At 52.3% G+C, this 20,804-nt stretch overlaps 10 protein-coding genes across 10 annotated transcripts; 6 read left to right on the top strand and 4 right to left on the bottom strand.

Annotated features, from left to right (window-relative positions):
• Window positions 1-784: 784 nt before the first annotated feature.
• PUNSTDRAFT_56613 (uncharacterized protein) lies at window positions 785-2,789 on the bottom strand (the record flags this gene model as incomplete). The annotated part of the gene is made up of 3 exons (XM_007378822.1): window positions 785-1,661; window positions 1,714-2,638; window positions 2,690-2,789. 3 exons carry the CDS (start codon window positions 2,787-2,789, stop codon window positions 785-787), a joined length of 1,902 nt encoding a protein of 633 aa, XP_007378884.1.
• A 930-nt stretch (window positions 2,790-3,719) lies between these two features.
• PUNSTDRAFT_58448 (uncharacterized protein) lies at window positions 3,720-4,645 on the top strand (the record flags this gene model as incomplete). The annotated part of the gene is made up of 3 exons (XM_007378823.1): window positions 3,720-3,979; window positions 4,038-4,172; window positions 4,228-4,645. 3 exons carry the CDS (start codon window positions 3,720-3,722, stop codon window positions 4,643-4,645), a joined length of 813 nt encoding a protein of 270 aa, XP_007378885.1.
• Window positions 4,646-4,867: 222 nt separating this feature from the next.
• Window positions 4,868-5,529, top strand: PUNSTDRAFT_117591 (uncharacterized protein). Its single transcript, XM_007378824.1, has 4 exons — window positions 4,868-4,924; window positions 4,976-5,053; window positions 5,118-5,392; window positions 5,442-5,529. Exons 2-4 carry the CDS (start codon window positions 4,979-4,981, stop codon window positions 5,506-5,508), a joined length of 417 nt encoding a protein of 138 aa, XP_007378886.1. The 5' UTR covers window positions 4,868-4,924; window positions 4,976-4,978; the 3' UTR covers window positions 5,509-5,529.
• A 290-nt stretch (window positions 5,530-5,819) lies between these two features.
• PUNSTDRAFT_57767 (glycine dehydrogenase) lies at window positions 5,820-9,418 on the top strand (the record flags this gene model as incomplete). The annotated part of the gene is made up of 13 exons (XM_007378825.1): window positions 5,820-6,224; window positions 6,277-6,337; window positions 6,389-6,991; window positions 7,042-7,742; window positions 7,801-7,980; window positions 8,033-8,152; window positions 8,203-8,296; window positions 8,350-8,440; window positions 8,492-8,521; window positions 8,580-8,925; window positions 8,981-9,075; window positions 9,127-9,264; window positions 9,319-9,418. The coding sequence occupies 13 exons, from the start codon at window positions 5,820-5,822 to the stop codon at window positions 9,416-9,418; spliced, it is 2,964 nt and encodes a 987-aa protein (XP_007378887.1).
• A 255-nt stretch (window positions 9,419-9,673) lies between these two features.
• Window positions 9,674-11,810, bottom strand: PUNSTDRAFT_95422 (uncharacterized protein; the record flags this gene model as incomplete). The annotated part of the gene is made up of 1 exon (XM_007378826.1): window positions 9,674-11,810. The coding sequence occupies exon 1, from the start codon at window positions 11,597-11,599 to the stop codon at window positions 9,674-9,676; it is 1,926 nt and encodes a 641-aa protein (XP_007378888.1). The 5' UTR covers window positions 11,600-11,810.
• A 272-nt stretch (window positions 11,811-12,082) lies between these two features.
• PUNSTDRAFT_95425 (protein translocase SEC6) lies at window positions 12,083-13,579 on the top strand (the record flags this gene model as incomplete). Its single annotated transcript, XM_007378827.1, has 8 exons — window positions 12,083-12,145; window positions 12,199-12,232; window positions 12,282-12,369; window positions 12,427-12,439; window positions 12,492-12,961; window positions 13,014-13,303; window positions 13,354-13,482; window positions 13,537-13,579. The coding sequence occupies 5 exons, from the start codon at window positions 12,083-12,085 to the stop codon at window positions 12,564-12,566; spliced, it is 273 nt and encodes a 90-aa protein (XP_007378889.1). The 3' UTR covers window positions 12,567-12,961; window positions 13,014-13,303; window positions 13,354-13,482; window positions 13,537-13,579.
• Window positions 13,580-14,075: 496 nt separating this feature from the next.
• On the bottom strand, window positions 14,076-15,956 carry PUNSTDRAFT_58257 (uncharacterized protein; the record flags this gene model as incomplete). The annotated part of the gene is made up of 6 exons (XM_007378828.1): window positions 14,076-14,936; window positions 14,987-15,094; window positions 15,136-15,341; window positions 15,391-15,548; window positions 15,613-15,657; window positions 15,709-15,956. 6 exons carry the CDS (start codon window positions 15,954-15,956, stop codon window positions 14,076-14,078), a joined length of 1,626 nt encoding a protein of 541 aa, XP_007378890.1.
• A 53-nt stretch (window positions 15,957-16,009) lies between these two features.
• PUNSTDRAFT_117593 (DUF1751-domain-containing protein) lies at window positions 16,010-17,407 on the bottom strand (the record flags this gene model as incomplete). The annotated part of the gene is made up of 7 exons (XM_007378829.1): window positions 16,010-16,248; window positions 16,305-16,445; window positions 16,493-16,618; window positions 16,669-16,754; window positions 16,801-16,918; window positions 16,971-17,137; window positions 17,192-17,407. The coding sequence occupies 7 exons, from the start codon at window positions 17,405-17,407 to the stop codon at window positions 16,110-16,112; spliced, it is 993 nt and encodes a 330-aa protein (XP_007378891.1). The 3' UTR covers window positions 16,010-16,109.
• A 151-nt stretch (window positions 17,408-17,558) lies between these two features.
• PUNSTDRAFT_59039 (DUF1754-domain-containing protein) lies at window positions 17,559-18,381 on the top strand (the record flags this gene model as incomplete). The annotated part of the gene is made up of 3 exons (XM_007378830.1): window positions 17,559-17,637; window positions 17,696-17,883; window positions 17,935-18,381. The coding sequence occupies 3 exons, from the start codon at window positions 17,559-17,561 to the stop codon at window positions 18,379-18,381; spliced, it is 714 nt and encodes a 237-aa protein (XP_007378892.1).
• On the top strand, window positions 18,378-20,417 carry PUNSTDRAFT_56275 (uncharacterized protein; the record flags this gene model as incomplete). Its single annotated transcript, XM_007378831.1, has 7 exons — window positions 18,378-18,550; window positions 18,620-18,718; window positions 18,786-18,939; window positions 18,987-19,209; window positions 19,334-19,542; window positions 19,660-19,817; window positions 19,838-20,417. 7 exons carry the CDS (start codon window positions 18,378-18,380, stop codon window positions 20,415-20,417), a joined length of 1,596 nt encoding a protein of 531 aa, XP_007378893.1.
• Window positions 20,418-20,804: the final 387 nt, after the last annotated feature.

Genomic DNA, 20,804 nt, shown 5'->3' on the forward strand with positions numbered 1-20,804 from the left:
ACTTTCCCTATCGAATGAAGATATAGGGAGTGATTAAGACACTTAATGTTATTACTTACAAGGTTATTATACGAGCTGACTCGGAGTAATCTATGCCCATTATATGGTAATCAATAAGTCCAGGATTGTAGGGCGAGAACACCGTTACCTAGTGGACTTGGCAGTCTGGTATAAGATAGGGCTCATTCAGTTTCAACAGGCGTGATAAGTGCTGCGCAGCGAATTCCACTCGCTACGGGGCACACTCTCTAAATCTAAAACCACAATTCTCTTTGAATGCACATTATCTTGAAATCTGTGGCGGCGATTTCTGTGATTTTTGAGCGTTTTTTATTCGACTAGCAAGACCCGTGGGACCTGTTGAAACTGAATGAGCCCTATCTTATTATCTGTAATATTTCGTCCTCAGTCGCGATGGCTGTCGCGCCATATCGATTGCGCACACCAGCTGGGCATGGGCGCAGCTTGCACGGCAACATTGGTTGCAGCGACGCCCAAGATCTGCCATCCTGCCTGCTTCAATATTCATTCACGGCCAGAGTTTCACAGTGCCAACGTAGTTCGAATAGGTCTCCTTTATGAAGTTCTATACTTACTTACATCAAAATTGCGGTGATTAGTGGCCGCAGCCCAATTGCTTTATCGTAGAGGATACAAATACATCTGCACATCTGCGTAGAACGAGAACGCTGGGACAATATAGTCTCCCCAGTTAGACTCTCGATGGATGCGCAGTGAAGACAATCGTTCACACGCATGATAGCACATGATCATCATTTTTCACTCAGTGTACCGCGAGTACATCGGTGTCGAGCATCTCTCTGATCCAACCCATCATCGTATCATCGCGCAGTTTTACTTCTTCCAAGAGATTTCTCGTCGACGCGAAAGCTCTCCGGCCACGCATTTCTCCTTCCAACTCCTTCTCAGTCGTCACAACTACTCGTTGTGTATGATCCCCGTCGTCTTCTTCGACTAAGCCAGGGAATCCGAAATGATCAACATCGAGCCGTGGCGCCGCATCCACAGAGGCGAACGATGAATGATAGAGCAGTCGAATGCAAAGCAGAGCCGTCAGGGATGTCGAGAGTGGCTCCCCAATAGGTTGTCGGTAGCTCACAACTGCCTGTGTGGGCGGCGGTGGACGAGTGGTGGGGTCGGGTATAGGGTGCGTTGCGCTTTGGGTGGGGAGAGTGACGAAGTCGCCTTGAAGCGGGTGACGTGCAGGGGGCTGTGAGCTTCGTACGTGGGTGAGGACATGAGTATGAAGATTGGGTCGTGGGAGTTGTACAGCACAACTCGACCACTGGCAGCTCGCGTCTTCGTCGGCAGTTGCGATATGTTCTAGTAGATGTTCGTATAGTTCACCAGGAGAATTGAAAGTCTCGACGGGGCACTGCGAGCGATTCCACAGGCATTTGAACCGCACATCCTCGTCCTCCGTCTGGCGGGCGACACCACGGACCACAAAACGCTGGGGCGGGCCGGGAAGAACCATGGCTTGAGCTTGAGGGAAGACGACATTGACGTTCTTGATGACATCGGAAGCCACGAGAAGCGGATATGACTCGGCATGCGGGATGAAGGCGTCTTTGTATAAATTCCAGAAATCCACTTGCGTGAGTTCGCCGTCTGATTTGGCCACAAACATAATCTTCATCCTGTGTACGTTGTAAGAAGTGGTTATCTGAAGATGTTCACCCAGCAACGTACCACTCGTAACAACGTTGCGGTTCTGGTTTAGGAAGTAGCTCATTGAACTCGGCCTCGGTTAGCTCGTGAACCTTGGTTGTCGCCACAGTGGCAGGTACGGTGGTTGCTGGCTCGCCTATGGTGTGCGTCACGGTTTCCTCCGCTTGCTCGGATATGAGTAGGCTCACGAGTAGCCTAAGCACACTAGGCATGCCAGGGTGAAGTAGAAACGCCTTGACCATTGATGAATATGACAAATGAGCATAAAGATAGTTCAGAGATGCGTTTAATAACGGTTTGTCTGAGAAAAGGGGTAGATAGTGTAGGGCCGCCGTCAACGCAGGTGAGTCGGGAGAGACTTGGAAAGAATTGCCGTGGTTGGACATGATGATATCGAGGGTGGTCAAGCAGGTTATTATCAGCGACCGATGCGAGGTGTAGCGCAGGATGTGGAGGATGGCGGGACCGAAGTTATGAGACCGTGAAGGGGGTTGCGAGGAAGGGACGGTGAATATCGCATAGAGGATATCGATAGCATGAATGAGATACTCGACATCGACATCTGAGGTTGGCTTGATCTTTTGGAGGGTCTGCGCAAGCAAAGGCCGGGTATGTGCGTGACCATGGAGTTCCAGAGCGTTAACCTCGTGGACTGAGGCGTTACGTAGAATGAAAAGAGATTCCAGAGCGTTTCTCCGGAGACCTTGGCGATCCTGCGAGGCCACAAACAGGTTGTCTAGGTCCGCTTTATCCTCATCGTATCCAGATATGAATCGTTCTGGCCACTCGAATAGAGCATCTGTGAGGCCTGGATAGGACCTTAAGCTGAACTTTTCGTTGTGGGATAGACGACAGAGGCGATCCAGAGCCCATCGAACTTCTGTAGGAATGCCGGAGCGCAAAGACAGGAGCATGCGGTTGTTCGGCCGCTCTTCGGTGTACCATCCTACAAGCAGGCGGTCAATCGGTGGTATACGAGCTGACGAAGCATGCTTACTCTCGTAATCATCCTTGGGAGGAGGCACTGGACGTGCGGGATACTGCACGTAGGAAGACGTTCTTGCGGCGTAGCTTGTAGCGCCGTACTCAGTCGACATGACGGCGCAAGCGCAAGTAAGGCGCGTCGCGTCGCGCGTCACCGCGTGACCTTCAGTGTGTTCAGTACAACGCGTGTCTACTTTGCTTAAGTACTACACTTGTGATATGTTCAGCAGTTCGCATGCTTTACAACAGCTGCCCACAAAATATGCGGCCACTTACGAGAAACTGTTTCGCGTGAGTGATTTGCGCCATACCCTTGCTTTTCGAGGGACTCACACCGCTTTGAGTAGGGGTTGACACCGGGAGAACTGGATCCCAACGGTGATCCCAATGCGTTCTGGGCTGATGTGTATCTCCTTGACGTCGACAGGATTGTATTGTCCTCTCATTTTAGTGCTCTCTCGAGCGAACAGTGCTTAGGATCATACAAGGTATGGGGCCATTCAGTGCCGTTCAAATCAAACAGTGAATTAGATCATTCAGTAGCCTATCCTCAGTTCTATCTTCTCGTCTGCATTGCGTCAGCTACGTACAGGAAGACCGGATGATCCGAGAAAACTGGGGGCAACCTTGACTCTACAAGTATTCCTGCGTTGCATCATGAGCAAGAGCCTGGCAGGATGGGAAGTTATGGAGATATTGGCTGGTACGATCGCAGACAGTGATCGAGTATTCATGGTACGTCGCCCTCGTTCACTCCTCCATGTCATCCTCACGCGAACTCGCGGCGGTGTTCAGGATTTTGCTGCTGTAGTCGATGATATCCTCGGTGACCCCATCTTTCCAGGTGACATTTGCTACGTTATCGTGATTACCGACGGGTCTTCATAACGACAATGAAGCTACGCTCAGGCATCAAATACTCCAGGTGTCTCTCATATTCATGTGCGGAGTCAATCAGCTCAGTCCGGGTGCGTGGAAAAGCATCCACATCAGAACGAAGTCCCTAATGCCCCAGCAGGAGCATATTTTCTACGAAGGAATTTATGCGACTCAATCATGAAGGTTCGCCATCCAGCTGTGCGTGTTGCAAGTGTTTCAAGCGATGCCAGCAGATAATCACCACACCAGAGACGAGCGTATTTACATTTGAAGCGACCCTCCTTCTATCGCTTTTGTGCAATTATCACAAACCAGAAGCTTCAAAGCTCAACCCGTATGTGCAGAGGCTGAAGAAATTAGATGACTCGGAAATCATGCAGAAGATTTATTGGAGCACCAACTTCGCCCTCAATGCAGCCGTGAAGTAAGCTGGTAGTTCCTTGGCTGCGTTGTGAGCGGTTTATCAATGGTCTATATTGCAGGGCCTATCAAGATATCCTCCCCGACGAATCACCGACCATGCTTGCTTCAGTAGGCACGTTCCTCGCTACTATGCGACTCGACCGTGCGCCTTCTCCGACGACAGCAGGTTCTGCACGCAGAGCACTCAGGAACCAGTTGCGTAATAGGCTCCCCAGCTGAGGTAGTATACTCACAAGATGTGTTCTGTAGCCCCATCGAAGGAGCTGCGATAGCATTTGCGCTCCTCGACTTGATCCGTGAAAATCATTCTTTCTCGTCTTTCGTCGTGACTCACGCGCCGTCGGATAACCGCATTGCTCCATTGCCGCAAACTGTCCTCAGCCTATCTTCTTACGTCCTCACGCATGCTTCATCATCTATGTCGGATCGTGCCCTTGCCTACGCTCAACTTACGATGAACATCATGTTCACTTGGTCAGGCGACGTTGAAACAATGCGATTGTTCTGCGGCCCATCCACTAGCGCAATCCGACTCTGTCGGCAGAGGGAACCGCGGCTGCCACAAGCATCTGTTAAGAGGCCGTTGGTCTGCGCTATGTTGGACTGCTCGAGTCTGTGGCTGCGTCATAATTTGCGGAAACGCTTGGACGTGGTGATTTATAGGTGAGCTCGACACATATCTGCTGCACGGATTTTATTCATTTGGTGCCTGGTAGTATGTGCATAGATGTATGCTATCGCATAATATGGTACCTCCAGAATACGCGTACTAGGCCTCGTGAGTCCTTCTGACCTCATGAACGAATGAAGGCATGATGATCCGCATTTGTCAGAATATCATTGGAAGGAGTTCTGGAATTCCCTGCTTAGCCTCCTGACCTTCCTTTCGAGCAAAGTGGATAGCCTCACCGTTGGTGCGCGTGGCATCGTGGGCTTGTCGCAGAGGGTGAGCGTACTACAATGTGAGGTCATGCAACAGTTGCTCAGCTGCACCTAGATTATGGAATTGCTGTATTTGCTGCTTTGCCGCTCCGAAGCCTTCTTGCCCACGACTCATACGATGCATGAGCTCATAGTTGAGTCTCTTTTGTTGGATGCGTTGTTTCCCAGCATTGTGCCCATTTATTCTACACTACTAGTATGAACTCGTCCGATACACGCCGGCCTTGACGAAGCATAGGGACATGACAGCGTCATTGACTCTCCAACCTTCCAAGCGGTCATCGACACTGGTAGATGCCAATCGTTCGGCACGAATCACTGACGCTGTCTTGGCTGTGGCCGAACATTACCAGAGCTTGATTGCCCAAGCCGGGGTCAGCAGTGCCGAGGCGGCTATGGCGGTTGTGGCGAAGAACATCGAGCAGGACGGAGTGTACGGTCTGCCAAGTCCCGACGGCGTCCTGGACTGCAGGTGAGTGACCTTCCCGCTGCACGAGCGAGCAGCCGCTGATTTGGTGTAGAGACGATACGGAGGAACTGACTGGGTTCCGCTATCTGTATTCTGATGTTCTGGCCCTGATGCCTTGATTTCTCCGTTGGGCGTAAATAGGCGTGTAAACGTACGGAAAGGGCAGCGACGGGGGCGCGCCGCGGATTCCCGACTCCGAGCCGAGGCAGGACGGGGTGAAAAAGTTTTTGCGTCATGACGGTGTGTGGCTCGGTTACGTAGAGAATGAGACGCGGTGAATTTCGTGGTTGGTACGGTTGCGGATGATAAGACTCGGTGGACGACTCGGTGAACCCGTACCACCAGAAAAACCGGGCGCGATGGCCCCGACGCTGTCTCAGTCCATCCCGCTGCATCCCCACGGCGCCCCGCCAGCCCTCTCCCTCCTCGCATGGCCCTGTCCCGTGCACTTCTCGTCCGATGCCCTCGCCCTGGCCAGCCGGCGGCGGCCCGTAAGGCGTTGACACGGCGCTCGTTCGCGAGGCTGACCACCCCCTCCAACCTCTTCGACCCTTTGGACACCTTTGCGGAGCGTCACATCGGCCCCGACGACCATGAGGCCAGGCTCATGCTTTCCAAACTTGGATGCGAGTCCATCGACTCGTTCGTAGCCGAGGCGGTCCCGGCGCACATACGCTTGTCTCCCCATGCCCTGGACAATACGTCCATTCCGGCCCTCAGTGAATCCCAGCTTCAAAAGCGCGCGCACGAGCTCGGAGCGATGAACAAGCGCTTCAGAAGCTATATCGGCATGGGCTACCATAACGCCGTCGTTCCGCCTGTGATCCTGCGAAATGTACGCTTGCTCGTCACCATTGGCTTCCGATAACTGACGTGGTGCATCACAGGTCATGGAGAATCCCGCTTGGTACACCCAATATACACCATATCAACCGGAGATTGCTCAAGGTTTGTTCCCCCGTGTATATACCGAATGGACTTGGGCTCATATTCATCCAGGTCGATTGGAATCCCTCGTCAATTTTCAGACAATGATCATGTCTTTAACCGCCATGGATATCGCAAACGCCTCTTTGTTGGACGAAGCAACAGCAGCTGCGGAGGGTATGGTCATGGCCTTTGCCTCGGCGAACCAGAAACGCAAGGCTTTTCTGGTTGACGAGGCTGTAGCGCCTCAAACCCAGGCTGTTCTGCGCACACGGGCGAAGGGGTTCGGCATTCGCCTTGTGATTGGCAACATACAGTCCCTCGCCAACGACGAGTCTCTCCTTTCGGAAACTTGCGGTGTTCTCGTGCAGTATCCCGACGTGGACGGCGATATTCGCGACTACGCTAAACTCGCGGAGGCTATCCATTCTTCCAACGGATTGGTGGTGTGCGCGACGGATCTCCTTGCTTTGACAATGCTCAAGCCGCCTGGAGAGTGGGGCGCTGACATCGTGGTGGGCAATTCAGCCCGATTTGGTGTTCCTGCTGGATATGGTGGCCCGCATGCCGCATTCTTCGCGTGCACGGACAAACTGAAGCGCAAAATGCCCGGGAGGCTCGTTGGCCGAAGCCGCGATGTCACTGGAAAACCTGCGTACAGGCTCGCATTGCAAAGTAGGTTATTATGTACGATATTGAAGGTCGATTTTGCTGACGTTGCGTAGCTCGTGAACAGCACATCCGCCGAGAGAAGGCTACAAGCAATATCTGCACTAGTCAAGCTCTCCTTGCTAACATGGCCGCCATGTATGCCGTTTATCACGGGCCTATCGGATTACGCCACATCGCCAACAAAGTGCACGGACTCACATGTATCCTCAAGGCCAATCTCGAGCGTCTTGGTTACTCCGTCCGTAATCAGTCGTTCTTCGATACTCTGACAGTAGAGGTTGCTGGAGCAGCGGCATCTGCGAGTGTCGTGCATGAAGCATCTCAGGCTGCTGGCATCAATCTTCGGCATATCAACGCTTCCACCGTCGGCATCACCTTTGACGAGAGCGTTGGAGTCGAGGATCTCATTGATGCCATTAACGTTTTCGCTTCGGCTGCCAACAAACCCCCCGTTCGCGTTTCCGAGCTCGGTGCCGTCAAGGCCGTATCCGTTCCCGAGGTGCTCCTTCGGCAGTCCGGCTTCCTGTCTCATCCGGTTTTCAATAAACATCATTCCGAGACCGAAATGCTGCGTTACATCCATCACCTGCAATCCAAGGATCTTTCGCTCGTTCATACGATGATTCCTCTCGGTAGCTGCACAATGAAGCTCAACAGTACGACCAGCATGGTTCCTATCACCTGGCCCGAGTTCAGCAACGTACATCCTTTCGCCCCAGCGGAACAGGTTCAAGGTTATTTGCAGGTCATCAAGGTATGAGCCATAGTTTCACCGTCAAGCTTTGCTGGAAACTCATGCATCACCGAACCAGGAACTTGAGGCAGATCTTTGTCAGATTACCGGTTTCCATGCTTGTTCGCTTCAGCCGAACTCCGGTGCTGCGGGTGAATATGCTGGTTTGAGCGTGATTCGCGCGTACCACGAATCTCGCGGGCAGGGTCACCGCAATATCTGCCTCATCCCCGTCAGCGCTCACGGCACGAACCCTGCTGTGAGTTTATGCAGCTACCAGCCATTTATGGAGATGGTTGATTTTGTTCCAGTCTGCCGTCATGGCAGGACTGAAAGTCGTTCCGGTCAAAAGCCTCTCCGATGGAAGCCTCGATCTCTCTGATCTGAAAGCAAAGGCTGAGCAGCATAAGGACAACCTCGCCGCTTTCATGGTTAGCGTCATTGGCACATCACTGAACGACCTATTGACACCGTTCATAAGATCACTTACCCGTCTACTTTTGGCGTGTTCGAAGATGGCGTCCGAGATGCTTGCAATATCATCCACGAAAACGGAGGCCAAGTGTACCTCGATGGTGAGTCGGGTACCGTAGAGGCCGACGACTAAACGTATCTTACACTCATGAAGGCGCAAATCTGAATGCACAAGTTGGTCTGACCAATCCAGCAACCTGCGGCGGCGACGTGTGCCACCTGAACTTGCACAAAACGTTCGCGATGTGAGCAGCACACCCTATCGTTTCTGACCAAGAAACTGATTACTATGTCAGCCCCCATGGCGGCGGCGGTCCTGGAGTTGGGTGAGTTGACTGTCGACCATCAACCACCCGAGTGTTTGCTCTGCTAACTGTACTGTAGACCCATCTGTGTGGCGGAGCACCTTGCACCCTTTTTACCAACGCACCCCGTGTTTGCTACCGGAGGACCACAGGCAATCGACGCAGTTGCCGGTGCACCGTATGGCAGCGCCTCTATCCTTCTGATATCTTGGGCGTATATCAAGATGCTAGGAGGGAATGGCCTCTCCCATGCCTCGAAAGTAGCGTTGCTGAACGCAAACTACATGGCAAGTCGGCTGTCGCAGCATTACAATGTACGCTACAAGAACGTCAATGGCCGGGTAGCTCACGAGCTGCTCATCGATCTCGCGGAGTTCGAGAAGAGTGCTGGGCTCAAGGTGATGGACTTCGCGAAACGGCTGCAGGTATGATACCGGTCCTTGAACTACAGAACGAGTCTGATCCCGTGTGATTGGGTAGGATTACGGCTTCCACCCTCCAACCTGTTCCTGGCCTATTTCCACCTGCATGCTCATCGAGCCCACTGAGTCCGAAACCCTTGAGGAAATTGATAGGTATGCGGTAACGTTGATCGCTGTTGCATCCCAGATGATGATGCGTTGCAGGTTCTGCGATGCGATGATCCAAATTCGCCAAGAAGTGGATGGCATCATTTCTGGAAAGCAGCCCAGGGATAACAACGTCCTGAAGAATGCGCCTCATCCCGCTTCGGTAGTTGCAGTTCCGGATGATGAATGGAAGAGGTGATGCAGCGCTGAAATGTCTGTCAACCCTCCACGCTGACATCCATGCCTTAGACCCTATTCGCGCGTCACCGCTGCTTATCCAATTCCTTACTTGCTTGAACGCAAGTTCTGGCCCACCGTCTCTCGCATTGAGGATGGTGAGTTGCTATAATCTTAGGTTAACATTGTACAGGCTGATAGACGCGCGTTTCAGCCTACGGAGACTTGAACTTGATTGTCAGTTCAGCATGCACTGCACTGCCATCGAATACTAACTGTTTTCGCAGTGTGACTGCCCGTCAGTTGAAGAGACCGCATCAGCCTCGCCACGATCCTCCGAGAATTAGAGTCGAATATTACAGCTTTCTATTCACCTAGAGAGTTCCTGCTCGCGGATTGTTCAACCATACGCATTGTACCATCATCGTCATCGCATTTCTGTCTGCTGTTTCGTCCCTTTCCAGTCCGTGGCAGTAGATTTCATACGTTCAGGGAGTGTTGTCCATAATTGTGGTAGATAATTCCTAATCCTATCCAGTATTTCTTCTCCACGGCCAGAAGCACGGGCGAACTTTAACAGCGCATCGGCGGTCTCGACGTCCGGTTCCGCAGTTGAACCTTCACCGGCCATTTCTACGCAGAAGGCAGTGATAGCTTCGTCGAGCCATCCACACCTGCAGAGGCATTCAATGTACGCGTTCCAGTTGCGAACATTGAGAGGGAAACGATGCGACCGTAACCCTTCCCAGATGGTTTTCGCAAGCTGGCCACGGTTACCGAATCCGCACGCATCCATGATGATGCTCACGCTTGAGCTGTCGATCGATCCACGAAGGTACATCATTTCCCAAACGTTGTACGCATCAGTGATGTTGCCAACTTTCTGGTACGCGTCCATCAATTGGTTCCAGAGGGCGATGTCGGGGGTAACCGACGCATCGAGCGTGAGGTGTTGGTGCGTTTGCCGCAATGCATGTCGCAGGGCCCCCAGGGCGTGGAGTTCATCCTCGCGTTGTGGCGTTTTTCGAACGCGCGTAGCAAGTTGTGCTATCCGAACAAGCGGGAAAGAGTAAACTTGCGGGATGATTTCGTGGCCGTCCTGGATCATGTCTTGTACCATGTCAAAATAGTGGGATAGAGATGGCGGCTGAATTCCAAAAGGGAGCCGGCAGAAAGCGGATAGAACATCCAGGAACCCACGGGCATCGAAGGACGCTGTGGGAGATGTCCTCATGAACCGGTAGATTTCGAAAGCATCCTCGAAGTCTGATGCGACCCGCATAAAAACCACTGTGAGCTGTGCGAGCGTCATACTGTCCAGGGGTACCCGCCTGAGGTGCATGTCTTTGACCAGGGACACAGCAGTGGCAAAGTACTGCTGAGGATCCGAAGACGAGGCGATAGCCCTCAGCAGGTCGTTGTAAATGGCGGCGTCTGGACCGTGCGGCGACGGCGGGCCTCCAGGAGGATGCGCATGCGCCAAATCCTTGTAAAGGGCGAACACATCCCTCAGAGATGAGTCGGAGGGACGCATCAAATGGGCAGACGAAATGGCCCGTATCAGCTGGTGTACCATCCTGACGTCTGGCACGACACCACGACTTTTTGACTGGTCATAGATGGCTTGTGCCCCACGAATGTCGCCTTTGGATATAGCGACCTTTATCAGGAAGGACCAAGCTCGTGCGCCGCCCTCTATTTCCCAAGCCTTCTCCAGGCGAGTCAGATCGCGTACGGTTGGGGAGCGCGAGAGCACCGCGAGTAGCGTCTTCAATGAAGGCTTGAAATCGGGCGTGGAACTTGCGAATGCAATTGCAGCTTGTATGTTCCGTCGTGCAGCTCTTGCTGCGATCTGATCAATGGTTCGCGCTGAAGGATCCGTGTCGATCTCATCCGGTAGATCGAAAGCATCCCTATAAATGCGTTCAATCTCTCCTGCCGAGGACGGCAAACCCAGCTCCATGTACTCGTCATAGAGGGCACTCAGTGTCAGGGAGTCGTATGTCAGTCCAGCCTCTCGCATTTCCGAGATGAGCTCCGAAATCTCCCGTACGCGTGGGTTGGTCTTCATCATGGCATGTATGAGGATGCGATAAGTTAAGTTTGAGGGCGGTCGTCGGATGGATGCCATGTCGCGAATTATGCTGTGCATCAATTTTGTATCGGCCCTAGCGTCTGCACAGCACATCAGGAGCGTATGCCATTGATCGAGGGAGGGAGTGCAGCGATGGTCATCTTCATGCATAGTACGCAGCCAATGCCAGGCTTGTCGGAAATGTCCTGACTTGCAGAAGGAGTGAACAATGGATGAAATGGTTCCCTGATTAACATCATGATTGAAGAATGGTCGCATGTCCGACACGATGAGGGTCAAGAGCTCGATGTCGGAGGCTCGGCCAGAGCTCGCCAGTGCACGCAAGGTGTCATGAAGTTGATCCGGACTAAGCAAGGGTCTATCAACATCAGAACCGTCTTCAACGAGCAAAGCACGGATTTCGGAATAATGCTTGTGTATGTCTTCAATTTGACGAGTCCATACGGCAGAGTCGAAGTTGCGGACGAGGCCCGGAACATCCGTGGCCCTGGTGGTGAGTGACCTGAGGTGGGGAGGGACGGCAATGCACGGCTTCCGTGAACGTCGACAGACAGAGGTAAGTCGCCATGTGCGTCGGTACATAAGCCTAGGAACTATATCAGCATCCGCCTCTATAAGACGACTTCCGTCTCGGACTAACCAGCGCTTGAACAAGAGGTCGGAAATCGGGCACAGCCACCAAAGCCCTTCCACGTCGACCACCGCCAGCGCCCTCCTAGCTTCACCTTCCCTTGTCCCACAATGTCCGAGAAACTGCGCGAATATCTCGAGGTCCCCCAGCAATTTGTTCAGGATGGAAGACAAGTCAGCTACCGTGCATGTTTCTGCTTCTTTGTGACTGAATTTCTACGTTGCAGTTCATGACACGGTGCACGAAGCCTTCGCGCAAGGGTACGCGCAATGCCATCTCAACATCATCAAGCATTGCTGATCAGCACAGAGTTCACCCAAATATGCAAAGCCGTTGCCATTGGATTTTCTATCATGGGCTTCATCGGATATTTTGTGAAGCTAATTCATATTCCCATGTGAGCCCGAATCTCTGCTGGCAGTTTAGTCACTCACAGCACGTCCGTGCACTACAGAAACAACATCCTAGTGTTTGTCCTGCTGCAATCTGCGACTAACAAACGACACTCATCCGTTCTTAGGGGAGGCGCATAGACACTTCCGCTTGCTTGTTGTTGGGTACACCCGAGCTGCACACCGTGCTTATTTATTCTGATTGTGGAATCCGTTGCCCGTTCGTTCTTGCCTGTGTTCAAAGATATGCAAGTTACCAAACTCCGATGTGGTCACGGTCGAAGCAAGCTTGAACCTACCCTGGGGAAAACATGAGCTTTCTCGGGCGATCGAATGGCACTGACACAGGTTTATCCACAAACACACGGCATGTACCTAAGCAGTAGTTGAATCTGGTATTAGAAGCAGCCCAAAACGAGCTGCGGGTTTGATCAATTCGACTGGAGGGAGTAACCGCGTCTCCAACCCGGTTGATTTTAGTAAACTTGTTTCCTTCGCATCTGGAGGCATGAAGGGCTCGAGGAGCACCTGGCTTCGCACGAAGTGCTCAGACAAGTGCTTGTCTGCATCTGCTGCGGTGATAGCATCATGGCTCAGCTGAAGTGGGATAGTCATCGAAGGTGCTCTTCCTACAAAATGTTCGACGCACCTGGTTCCGCAGCTCTGAGATCCGGTCCCGCAAGCCCTTGGATAGCTCGCCACGGTCATCCTCCGCTATGGCAAGTTTCACCAGATGATCAACGAAGCTCAAATCCCAGCATCTACGCGCGCAATCCTTTGCACTCGCTTTGGGTTCTAGCAGACGCGTGCAGAAATCACGCAAAGTTTGCTGTGCGACGACGGTCCGCCGCCTGTGCGACTTAGAGAGACCTAATTCGTGAATCGATGTCGACAGAGTCTTGAAGCAGTCCAGCAACGCAGCCGAAGGTTGCGCCGGCCCTGTCGTAGCTAAGTACGGGGCAAGGTGTCAGGCTATAGCATCCACACACCGGTTTCAGTTGTGCCGCCACCACACCGAGCGACACGCTCATGATATAGTAGAGCTGCGTTAAGTACTGTGTCATGACGCCACTGATCGAGTGTGCGCTGGTACAGTCCTTGGGCCTTCTCCCGAAATGCTATTGGACACACGATTAGCGCATTGCTGAGTAATTAGGTACCGGAAGTTGTACCTGACTGAGCACGCTGACTACCACCTAGCGAAGGCACAAAGACAGGGGACTCCGCGAGATCGTTCGCCACACGACCGATGAGAAGCATTCGCTCGATGCCATGGCCTAGCTGCCGTTGTTAGGAGGTAGATCACCCTGAGGGAGCGCGGCAGACCTGGAATCGCAGTGGCATCACTGAAAGCATCAATCATCGCCCCCAATATAACTGTATATAGTTGATCTGCCTCGGGCTCATATAACCGTTTCATCGTATTGACCAATTCTCTGGCAAGTCCGTTGAACGCTTGCTCCATCGCAAAAATGGGGTTATTTACCTGGTCTCTTGATCAGCACCGTTCAGATAATCCAATCCTGTCCGTATCTCTCTAACTGAATCCTCCACAACAATCAATATGCGAGCCACTGGAGCTGACCGCCCTGCGACTTGATGCTTCAGAGCAACTCTATACCGTTCATGGAAAGAATCCGCGGGAAACTCCGAGGCATCGTGCGTATACAAAGAGGCTTGCGAGCTCTCGTTATTACGGTCTATTATATGCTCAATGAGTCGAACTAGACCAAGCTGTAACTGCAAACACACCTGAGTCTTCCAAAGCCCGCTGTAACTGTTTTCGAAACAATGACGCAGATGAAGCTAATGATTTCGACCATATCGAGGACGCATGTGCACAACAAACGCCGTCTAACATTGACCGTAATCGTCGCCTTTCGGTCTCCTCCAGCACTTCATCCGCTTCAAGCCACATTCTCAGTGCACGTCGTAGTGCCCACAATTGCCTGACGCTGTCAAGTTCTGTAACCCAGCGGCTCAAAGCCTCGTTCACGGCGCCCAGTGTCCTCTGGAACCATGCATCAATCTTGTCCGCGAGTTCGCCGCCTGTGACAACAGTGGTCGGTGAATGTAAGTCGATATAAGGTCTGTATCTCCGGAGATTCTGTGGTAAAAGCTGAGATTGGGTGGGAGAAGGAAGTGTTGATAGAAGTTTTGGGGTGTTTAAACGTAACTCTTCAGGTATTCGATCACAATATGGACTCGACGAGTCAGCCTGCACGTAATCAAGGACCTGTCGGACAAGTGACGGGTGTTGATCGGGTCCATCAGCGAATACACCTCTCGCACAGCCAACAGTCATCGACATAAGTGCGAATGCGCGTTCGATGGCTTGGCGAATCTCTCTAAAGATCTTCTTCCTTGATTTCTGCGGGGAAATGCCATTCGGGATGAGCTTGTCCGAATTGCCGTGGCCTGGTTGACGTGACGACGGAAAGCTGGCTTTATGGGCCGTGGATGCCAGCATTGCTTGGGCCGCTTTCGAGCGCTGTGTGAGCAGAACTGAGATAGTTTCTGTCAAAGGTTTTGAGTCAAGGAGGTGTAGCGCTAAGACGACCGAGCACACGGCCTACACAACCTCTTTAGGCCTTGCGTATTGATGAAGATTATGTGACGCACCTCAATCGTTAAATTGCATTCCCTTAGCGAAAGAGCGGCCCTATGTCCGATCTGTGAACGGAAATGTGCTATAGTTTCCCATTGCCGCTTGATCAGGGGAAACTGCTCCTACTCATCGGTCAGCATGGAACAGAAAATAGTGTATGAACTTCTCCAACCATGACATCGGTGTCTGGCCAGCCTTCTTCTTCCATGTCGTCGGTAGACAACCCCCGATACGCCACCCGGGCAAGGAGAAAGAGCCAAGTAGCTTGGAAGTACTTTTTGGACTCGATCAACCGCCACAGGTGCTCTGGGGAGTCCAGTAGCAGCTTGACATGAGCTGCCAATGACTGGAGCGAGTCAACTCGAACATCTAAGCGTATTAGCAACGCAGGGCGCGCATGCAAACGGTGAAACCGTACCATCTCCCCCCGCGGGAAGGTTGAGACTCGCTTGTCGGAGGATATTTGGATTTGATACTACTTCTTTCATTTCTACGAGTGAGCGTTGAACACGTCTGGATGATTCCGCGATCGCGATGATGGATGCCGATGCCTGTAGCAAGTCGCGGTATCTTTCCCTATTCTTTCAAGGCGAACTATGAGAATCGAAGTTGAATTTGGCGAGACTGTAGCATCACGGACCCTACCATGAGCCGAAGCTCGGACTGCTTTGCATTGGCATCGGCTCTGGGAATCTGACTTGAATGGACGGTTGAATCATTGCCTTAAGGTACGTACTTCAATTTCTCTTGTATCGTTCTCACTTCCGCCACGGTGTGTCTAACAAACAGTTCATCTGGTGTCACAGCCGGTTCGGAATGGTCAACATCCTCCGAGACCGAGAAGCTTTGGGGTGGCCAAGTGGGCCCAGTCTTGCGCTGCGCCCTCGCTGCGGACAGCACAGTTGAGGAGGACGCAACATTGGCACTGGGCGAGCTGGTAGTGCTCTGAAGCGCGACTGAGGATGTTGAAGGCCGTGGAGACATCGCAAGAAAGGTTACATACGACACCACGTTCTCCAGCAGTCGACGTTGGCTTAGGGTTAAGGTTATCCGACGTCGCGACGATTCGCACATTATATCGAAAGTATAAGTACCGTATACTGGACCATCGATAATTCAATCCTCAACACATCATGCTTATACCTTTTGAATAGACCCGTTCTCGCTACTTTCTTGCGGATTCGCCGCATCAGAGGACGAGGAAGCAGGCACGACGGGTTGAGCAGCTTGATGTGAGTTTGCGAGTCGTTGATCAAGCGCTTTCAAGGCCATTGCCCTACAGCACACCAGTTACGTCCTGCCATCCTCTAACGGCTGGCGGGGGAGACTGACCTTCTTCGCTCCGCTTCTGCCCTGGCACCGCCCGGAAGCTGGGCATATGCACCAGCTTCAACGTCCAAGGTGGCGCCCGGGATTAGATGGAAGCGGTTGGCAAGATGGTGGGCTGTATTAGAGAGGACAGAGATCGGGGCACTGCGACATATTAGCGATAAGTTCACGATCTTCGATACAAGACCCACTGGACGAAGGGCGGAAACCATTGGATGAACGCAAAGGTCTCGCTTCGATCACCATAAACAGGCCCTCCGTCTACGGTGTCCCCCGTGTTCTTCTTGTAGAACCGGAGGTAAATCCAGGATACAAGCCTGAGTTGAGGGTGAACAGAGGTTCATCCAGGCACGACGATTTGACTCACCACGCGAATTGTATGATGATGAATGGACATTGAAAGCCCACTAAACCCATAACTGTTGAGAACGTAAGATAGGCCATGGGAAGTGCCTGACAAGCATCAAGGACTGCAAAACGATCATATTGGCGACAATACCTTGACCCGCGCTTTGAGGATGCCAAACACCTGAACCTGATGCTCAGGAATGAGTTGCGTGAATGCCACAAGTATTCCGGTTTGGAGCGCCATTTGACCATGATATTCCATCCCGAACCCATGAGTAGGTCAGCGCGGCAATCTTGATGATTATGCGAGGTTAGGCTCACAAAAATGTGGGGCTCCGAAGGACAATATATTCGATCCAGTTGAATGCAAGGGCAATCACATTCGATATGGCAAGTGTGACGACGATAAATTTGGCGGTTTCAATTGCTCCCCACAATCTCTCTAAGTATCGCAGAGAAGGTGGTATGACGAGTATCGTTACTAGCAGCTACGGTTGTTTGCGATGAGCTCGCGGGACAGCAGGAGTCAATGTCTTGCATACCTCTATGACGGTTGTTTCCACTAGGCCAGATGTCACGAGGGTCCATGGATAGAAAAGACTTTGACCAGGTATCAGGGTGAGGTAAGGAGTGGTCCCACCGCGACCGTAGCGAATCCAGAAGTACAGCAGTGATAAAAACACAGTCCCAGCAGTCCAGGCACGCGTGACGGGCGGCGTGGAGACAATGTAGTGGACAGGAGAAGACAGAACAACCATCTCTTCAGTTGTAAATGCCTGGTAGTATTACCTTGCGTGAAGCTCCAGAGGAGCTCGAGTTGGACGCGCGCACTCAGACAGCGACGCTCGGTGCAATGAATGATACACGTGACTACCCCCGCCTTGCTTCCCGACTTTGCATGTCCTCCGCATGTCCGACTATGACTTCCGCCCCGGGGGGTCGTTGAAGTTGAAGGGTGGTGTCACTGAGGGGGGTATTGTGAAGAAGTGTGTCCTCGATCCTCATGACGAATGAGCACCGCTGACGATATCCTAGAAAGAAGAAAGGGAAGTCCCATTCCAAAGTCGAGAAAGAACGCGAACGGGAAAGAGCGGAAGATACGCTGCGCAAAGAGGAGGAACGGAGTCGTTCAGGAACTCCCTCAGGCAGCAACAAGGACCTTCCAGCGGTTTCCGGTAGCAATGAGAAGAAAACCGAAGCCGAGAAACGATTCGAAGCTATCCAGCGCCAACGGGTGAGTGGGATTCACGTATGAACCATTGAGTGAGGCTCATACAGCTTTAAGATGGCTACTCGTGTGGCTAAGCTCGCCAACAAAACTCACAAGGACCGAGTTAACGAGTTCAACGCCAAACTAGAGGCCCTGAGCGAGCACCATGACATCCCCAAAGTAATCCCATCCTCTCGGATTCTCGCCACCTCACTCACCACTCTCGCAGGTTGGGCCAGGATAACACCGAGCGGGTGTTCTCGAATCAGCTTGTTGTTGCGTGGGTGGCGGCATTTGCTTGCAGGGTACAGTACACTACTTCCAGGCGGTCCTTGGTCCTCGTGTTCGTCGCCTTGGGGCTGTCATGTATTTTGCGAATGCTCCTTGTATGATAGCTTGGAAAACGTGCGAATCATTCGTGTAATCTCCAATCTCGGGAGTTCAAATAGACATGACGAAGTCCAATCAGAGTGCTTCTTTGCTCCTACCCTCAACAAGGCTCGCTTGCTGGCGCTGCGATGAAAGCGCCTGTAGCCCCGACAGTCCTGAAACCAGACAAGAAAGGCCATGTTTGTCCGCCGTCCAACGCCACGCATCCGTCGGGTCGCTGGGAAACCTTATTCGTATACGCATTCATATGCAAGTTTACACCCTTGAAGGCGAAGGTTGAGGGTTTGGAATCACCTCAGGAGTACGCCGGCCCTCTTTTATCCGACTTCATGGTCCAAGGCTGAAGGGGCGTCGCGTTCATTGTCGTCAGCTTCGAGGATGCGCTGCTGTCGCCTGAAGCCACCAATGTCATGACTCAGATTCTTTCGCGTTTTGTCACCAACCTGCGTCCGCAGACGCGTAATTTGAGGTGAGCTCGTGTCCTAGCACGGTTCCATACTGATCATCATATTTACGGTCATCGTCAATCATTACAGCACGGATCAGATCTCCAGCACGGTGGCCGCCGTACTGGGCGAATATTTCAAAACCTCGGAGAGGACTGTTTTCTGGGACGAGAGCTTGCATGCCAATGTGGACCCCTTCTTGAACTTACCCGGGGGATTCTTCTCTGCGGACTGGGATCTAAAGGTTCGTTTGTACATTATTCATGCCCTACAATAACTTACGTGCTGCAGCTCAAGATCCTGCGACAGCTAGTTGAGCTTCAGTTAACTCACGGCACAGAAATCAAGGGCATCATCGATAGCGCGTGGGGCGTCGTCCACAACAAGCACAAAAGAAAGGAACCGTCGTCAGCGCCACCCCTACCCGACCCCAGCGACCCTCACTCACGGGAAAACCTGCAACTGCTGCCCGTAGGCCAGGACATCACGCGTAAACGATATTGGATTGCGGACGGTACGTGTTGTCCGTTGTTAATAATCCGCCATGTGCTCCCACCACCGGGTCATTTCTGTCTCTTTGGGGGTCCGCCGCACCAACCTCATGTCCACGCCACGCACTTACCGCTCCAAACCCGCAGATTCTCCACGTGTATGGGCATCAACGAATCCGTGGAAGATCACGGCGGGGTTTGAGGTCGTATCATCCAGCCGAGAAGAATACATGGCTGCGATTGAGAAGTTGAAACAAATGGCGCCTCAGAGTGTGAAGAAGCGCCTCGAAGTTGCACACGCAGCTCTGGTTCTTGCTCTCGAAGAGCGGGTTGAAAAGATCGACGCAGAGCTGGCGGTGAGTGTGCGGCGGTTCCGTGCTTCTTCTCGCCCAGATACATGAGACATGCGTTCGGCATGATATTGTTGGGCCGTATTCCATTTTTATGACTGTTGCTAACGATTCCTCTGGTAGCGCGTGGCACGTGTCCGGAAGAAAATTCAGCAACGTCAAATCCTCATGGCTCAAGCGGAGATTCGTGAAACAAGGACACGTCGACAGACACGTCGACCTGACTACGTTTACCAGCATGAAGACCCTGACAGTGACGTGTGTGATGGTTCATTTCTTCCGTCCCTTTTCTGGAATAAAGATTGCAGGACGATATGGAGGAAGACTACCAGTACAAAGAAGAACACGACGACGACGATTATGATTCAGTCGTCGAAGATGGAGGACCTAGTAATGGTCGTCGCAATGGGAACGGAAGGCGCCGCTCTACCCGGACCGTCACAAATGGCTATCGCCAAGATGTCGATGATTGGTCTGACTGGCGCGGAGAGAGACGCTCGGCACGACTAGGCGCTCCTCCTGAAACACGGGGCGAGGGCCCTGCACCAAAACGTGCACGAACCCATGACAGTAGCGCCAGCGATGGCGGTTCGGCCGTATCTGTGGCTGCAGAAACCCGAAACCAGCGACAGGGTGCGGCGGTGCTCAAACCGACGGAGACTGCTGTGGATCAGGTGGGAACAAAGAAAAAAAGCAAATACTGGTTTTACGCTGTTGAGCCAGTTCCTGGAGCCACTATCGACCAGTCGGAGCCAGGACCTCCGACTTCATCGAACGACGCCGATTCCTCGAGCGGATACGGCGAGGGCGGGAATGGACACGTGAAGCAAAGCCCGCAAGATAGCAGCATTTCACTATCCTTAGATATGGATGGATCATGATTCGGGTTAGGTATCGGCACATATCTTACAAACATCGTATTCGGCAGTTCTTTACATTCGAGAGCGACCTACAGGGTATACCACATACATCATCGCATATACTATCCATACATTGACCATAACTTAATCTACCGTTTGACTGTCCGGTGTGTCATTGATGGTAGAGCAATCTATGGGATCAATTGCAGCTGCAGCTTATATATATGCTAGAAATACCCAAGGTGCCGGTGTCAGCTGCCTTGCTGTACCAACTATTGCCAGAACCTTATTCGTAAATATAGTGGCGTATGTCATTCGACTCATGGTAGGTAGATAGGTCATGGTGGAACAACGGGCGCGGCAATAAAATGCAGGACGGAACTGTCGATGTCGAGTTTCATCGGCGTC

Source organism: Punctularia strigosozonata (assembly GCF_000264995.1).
Source record: "Punctularia strigosozonata HHB-11173 SS5 unplaced genomic scaffold PUNSTscaffold_1, whole genome shotgun sequence".
Taxonomy (NCBI): Eukaryota; Fungi; Basidiomycota; class Agaricomycetes; order Corticiales; family Punctulariaceae; genus Punctularia; species Punctularia strigosozonata.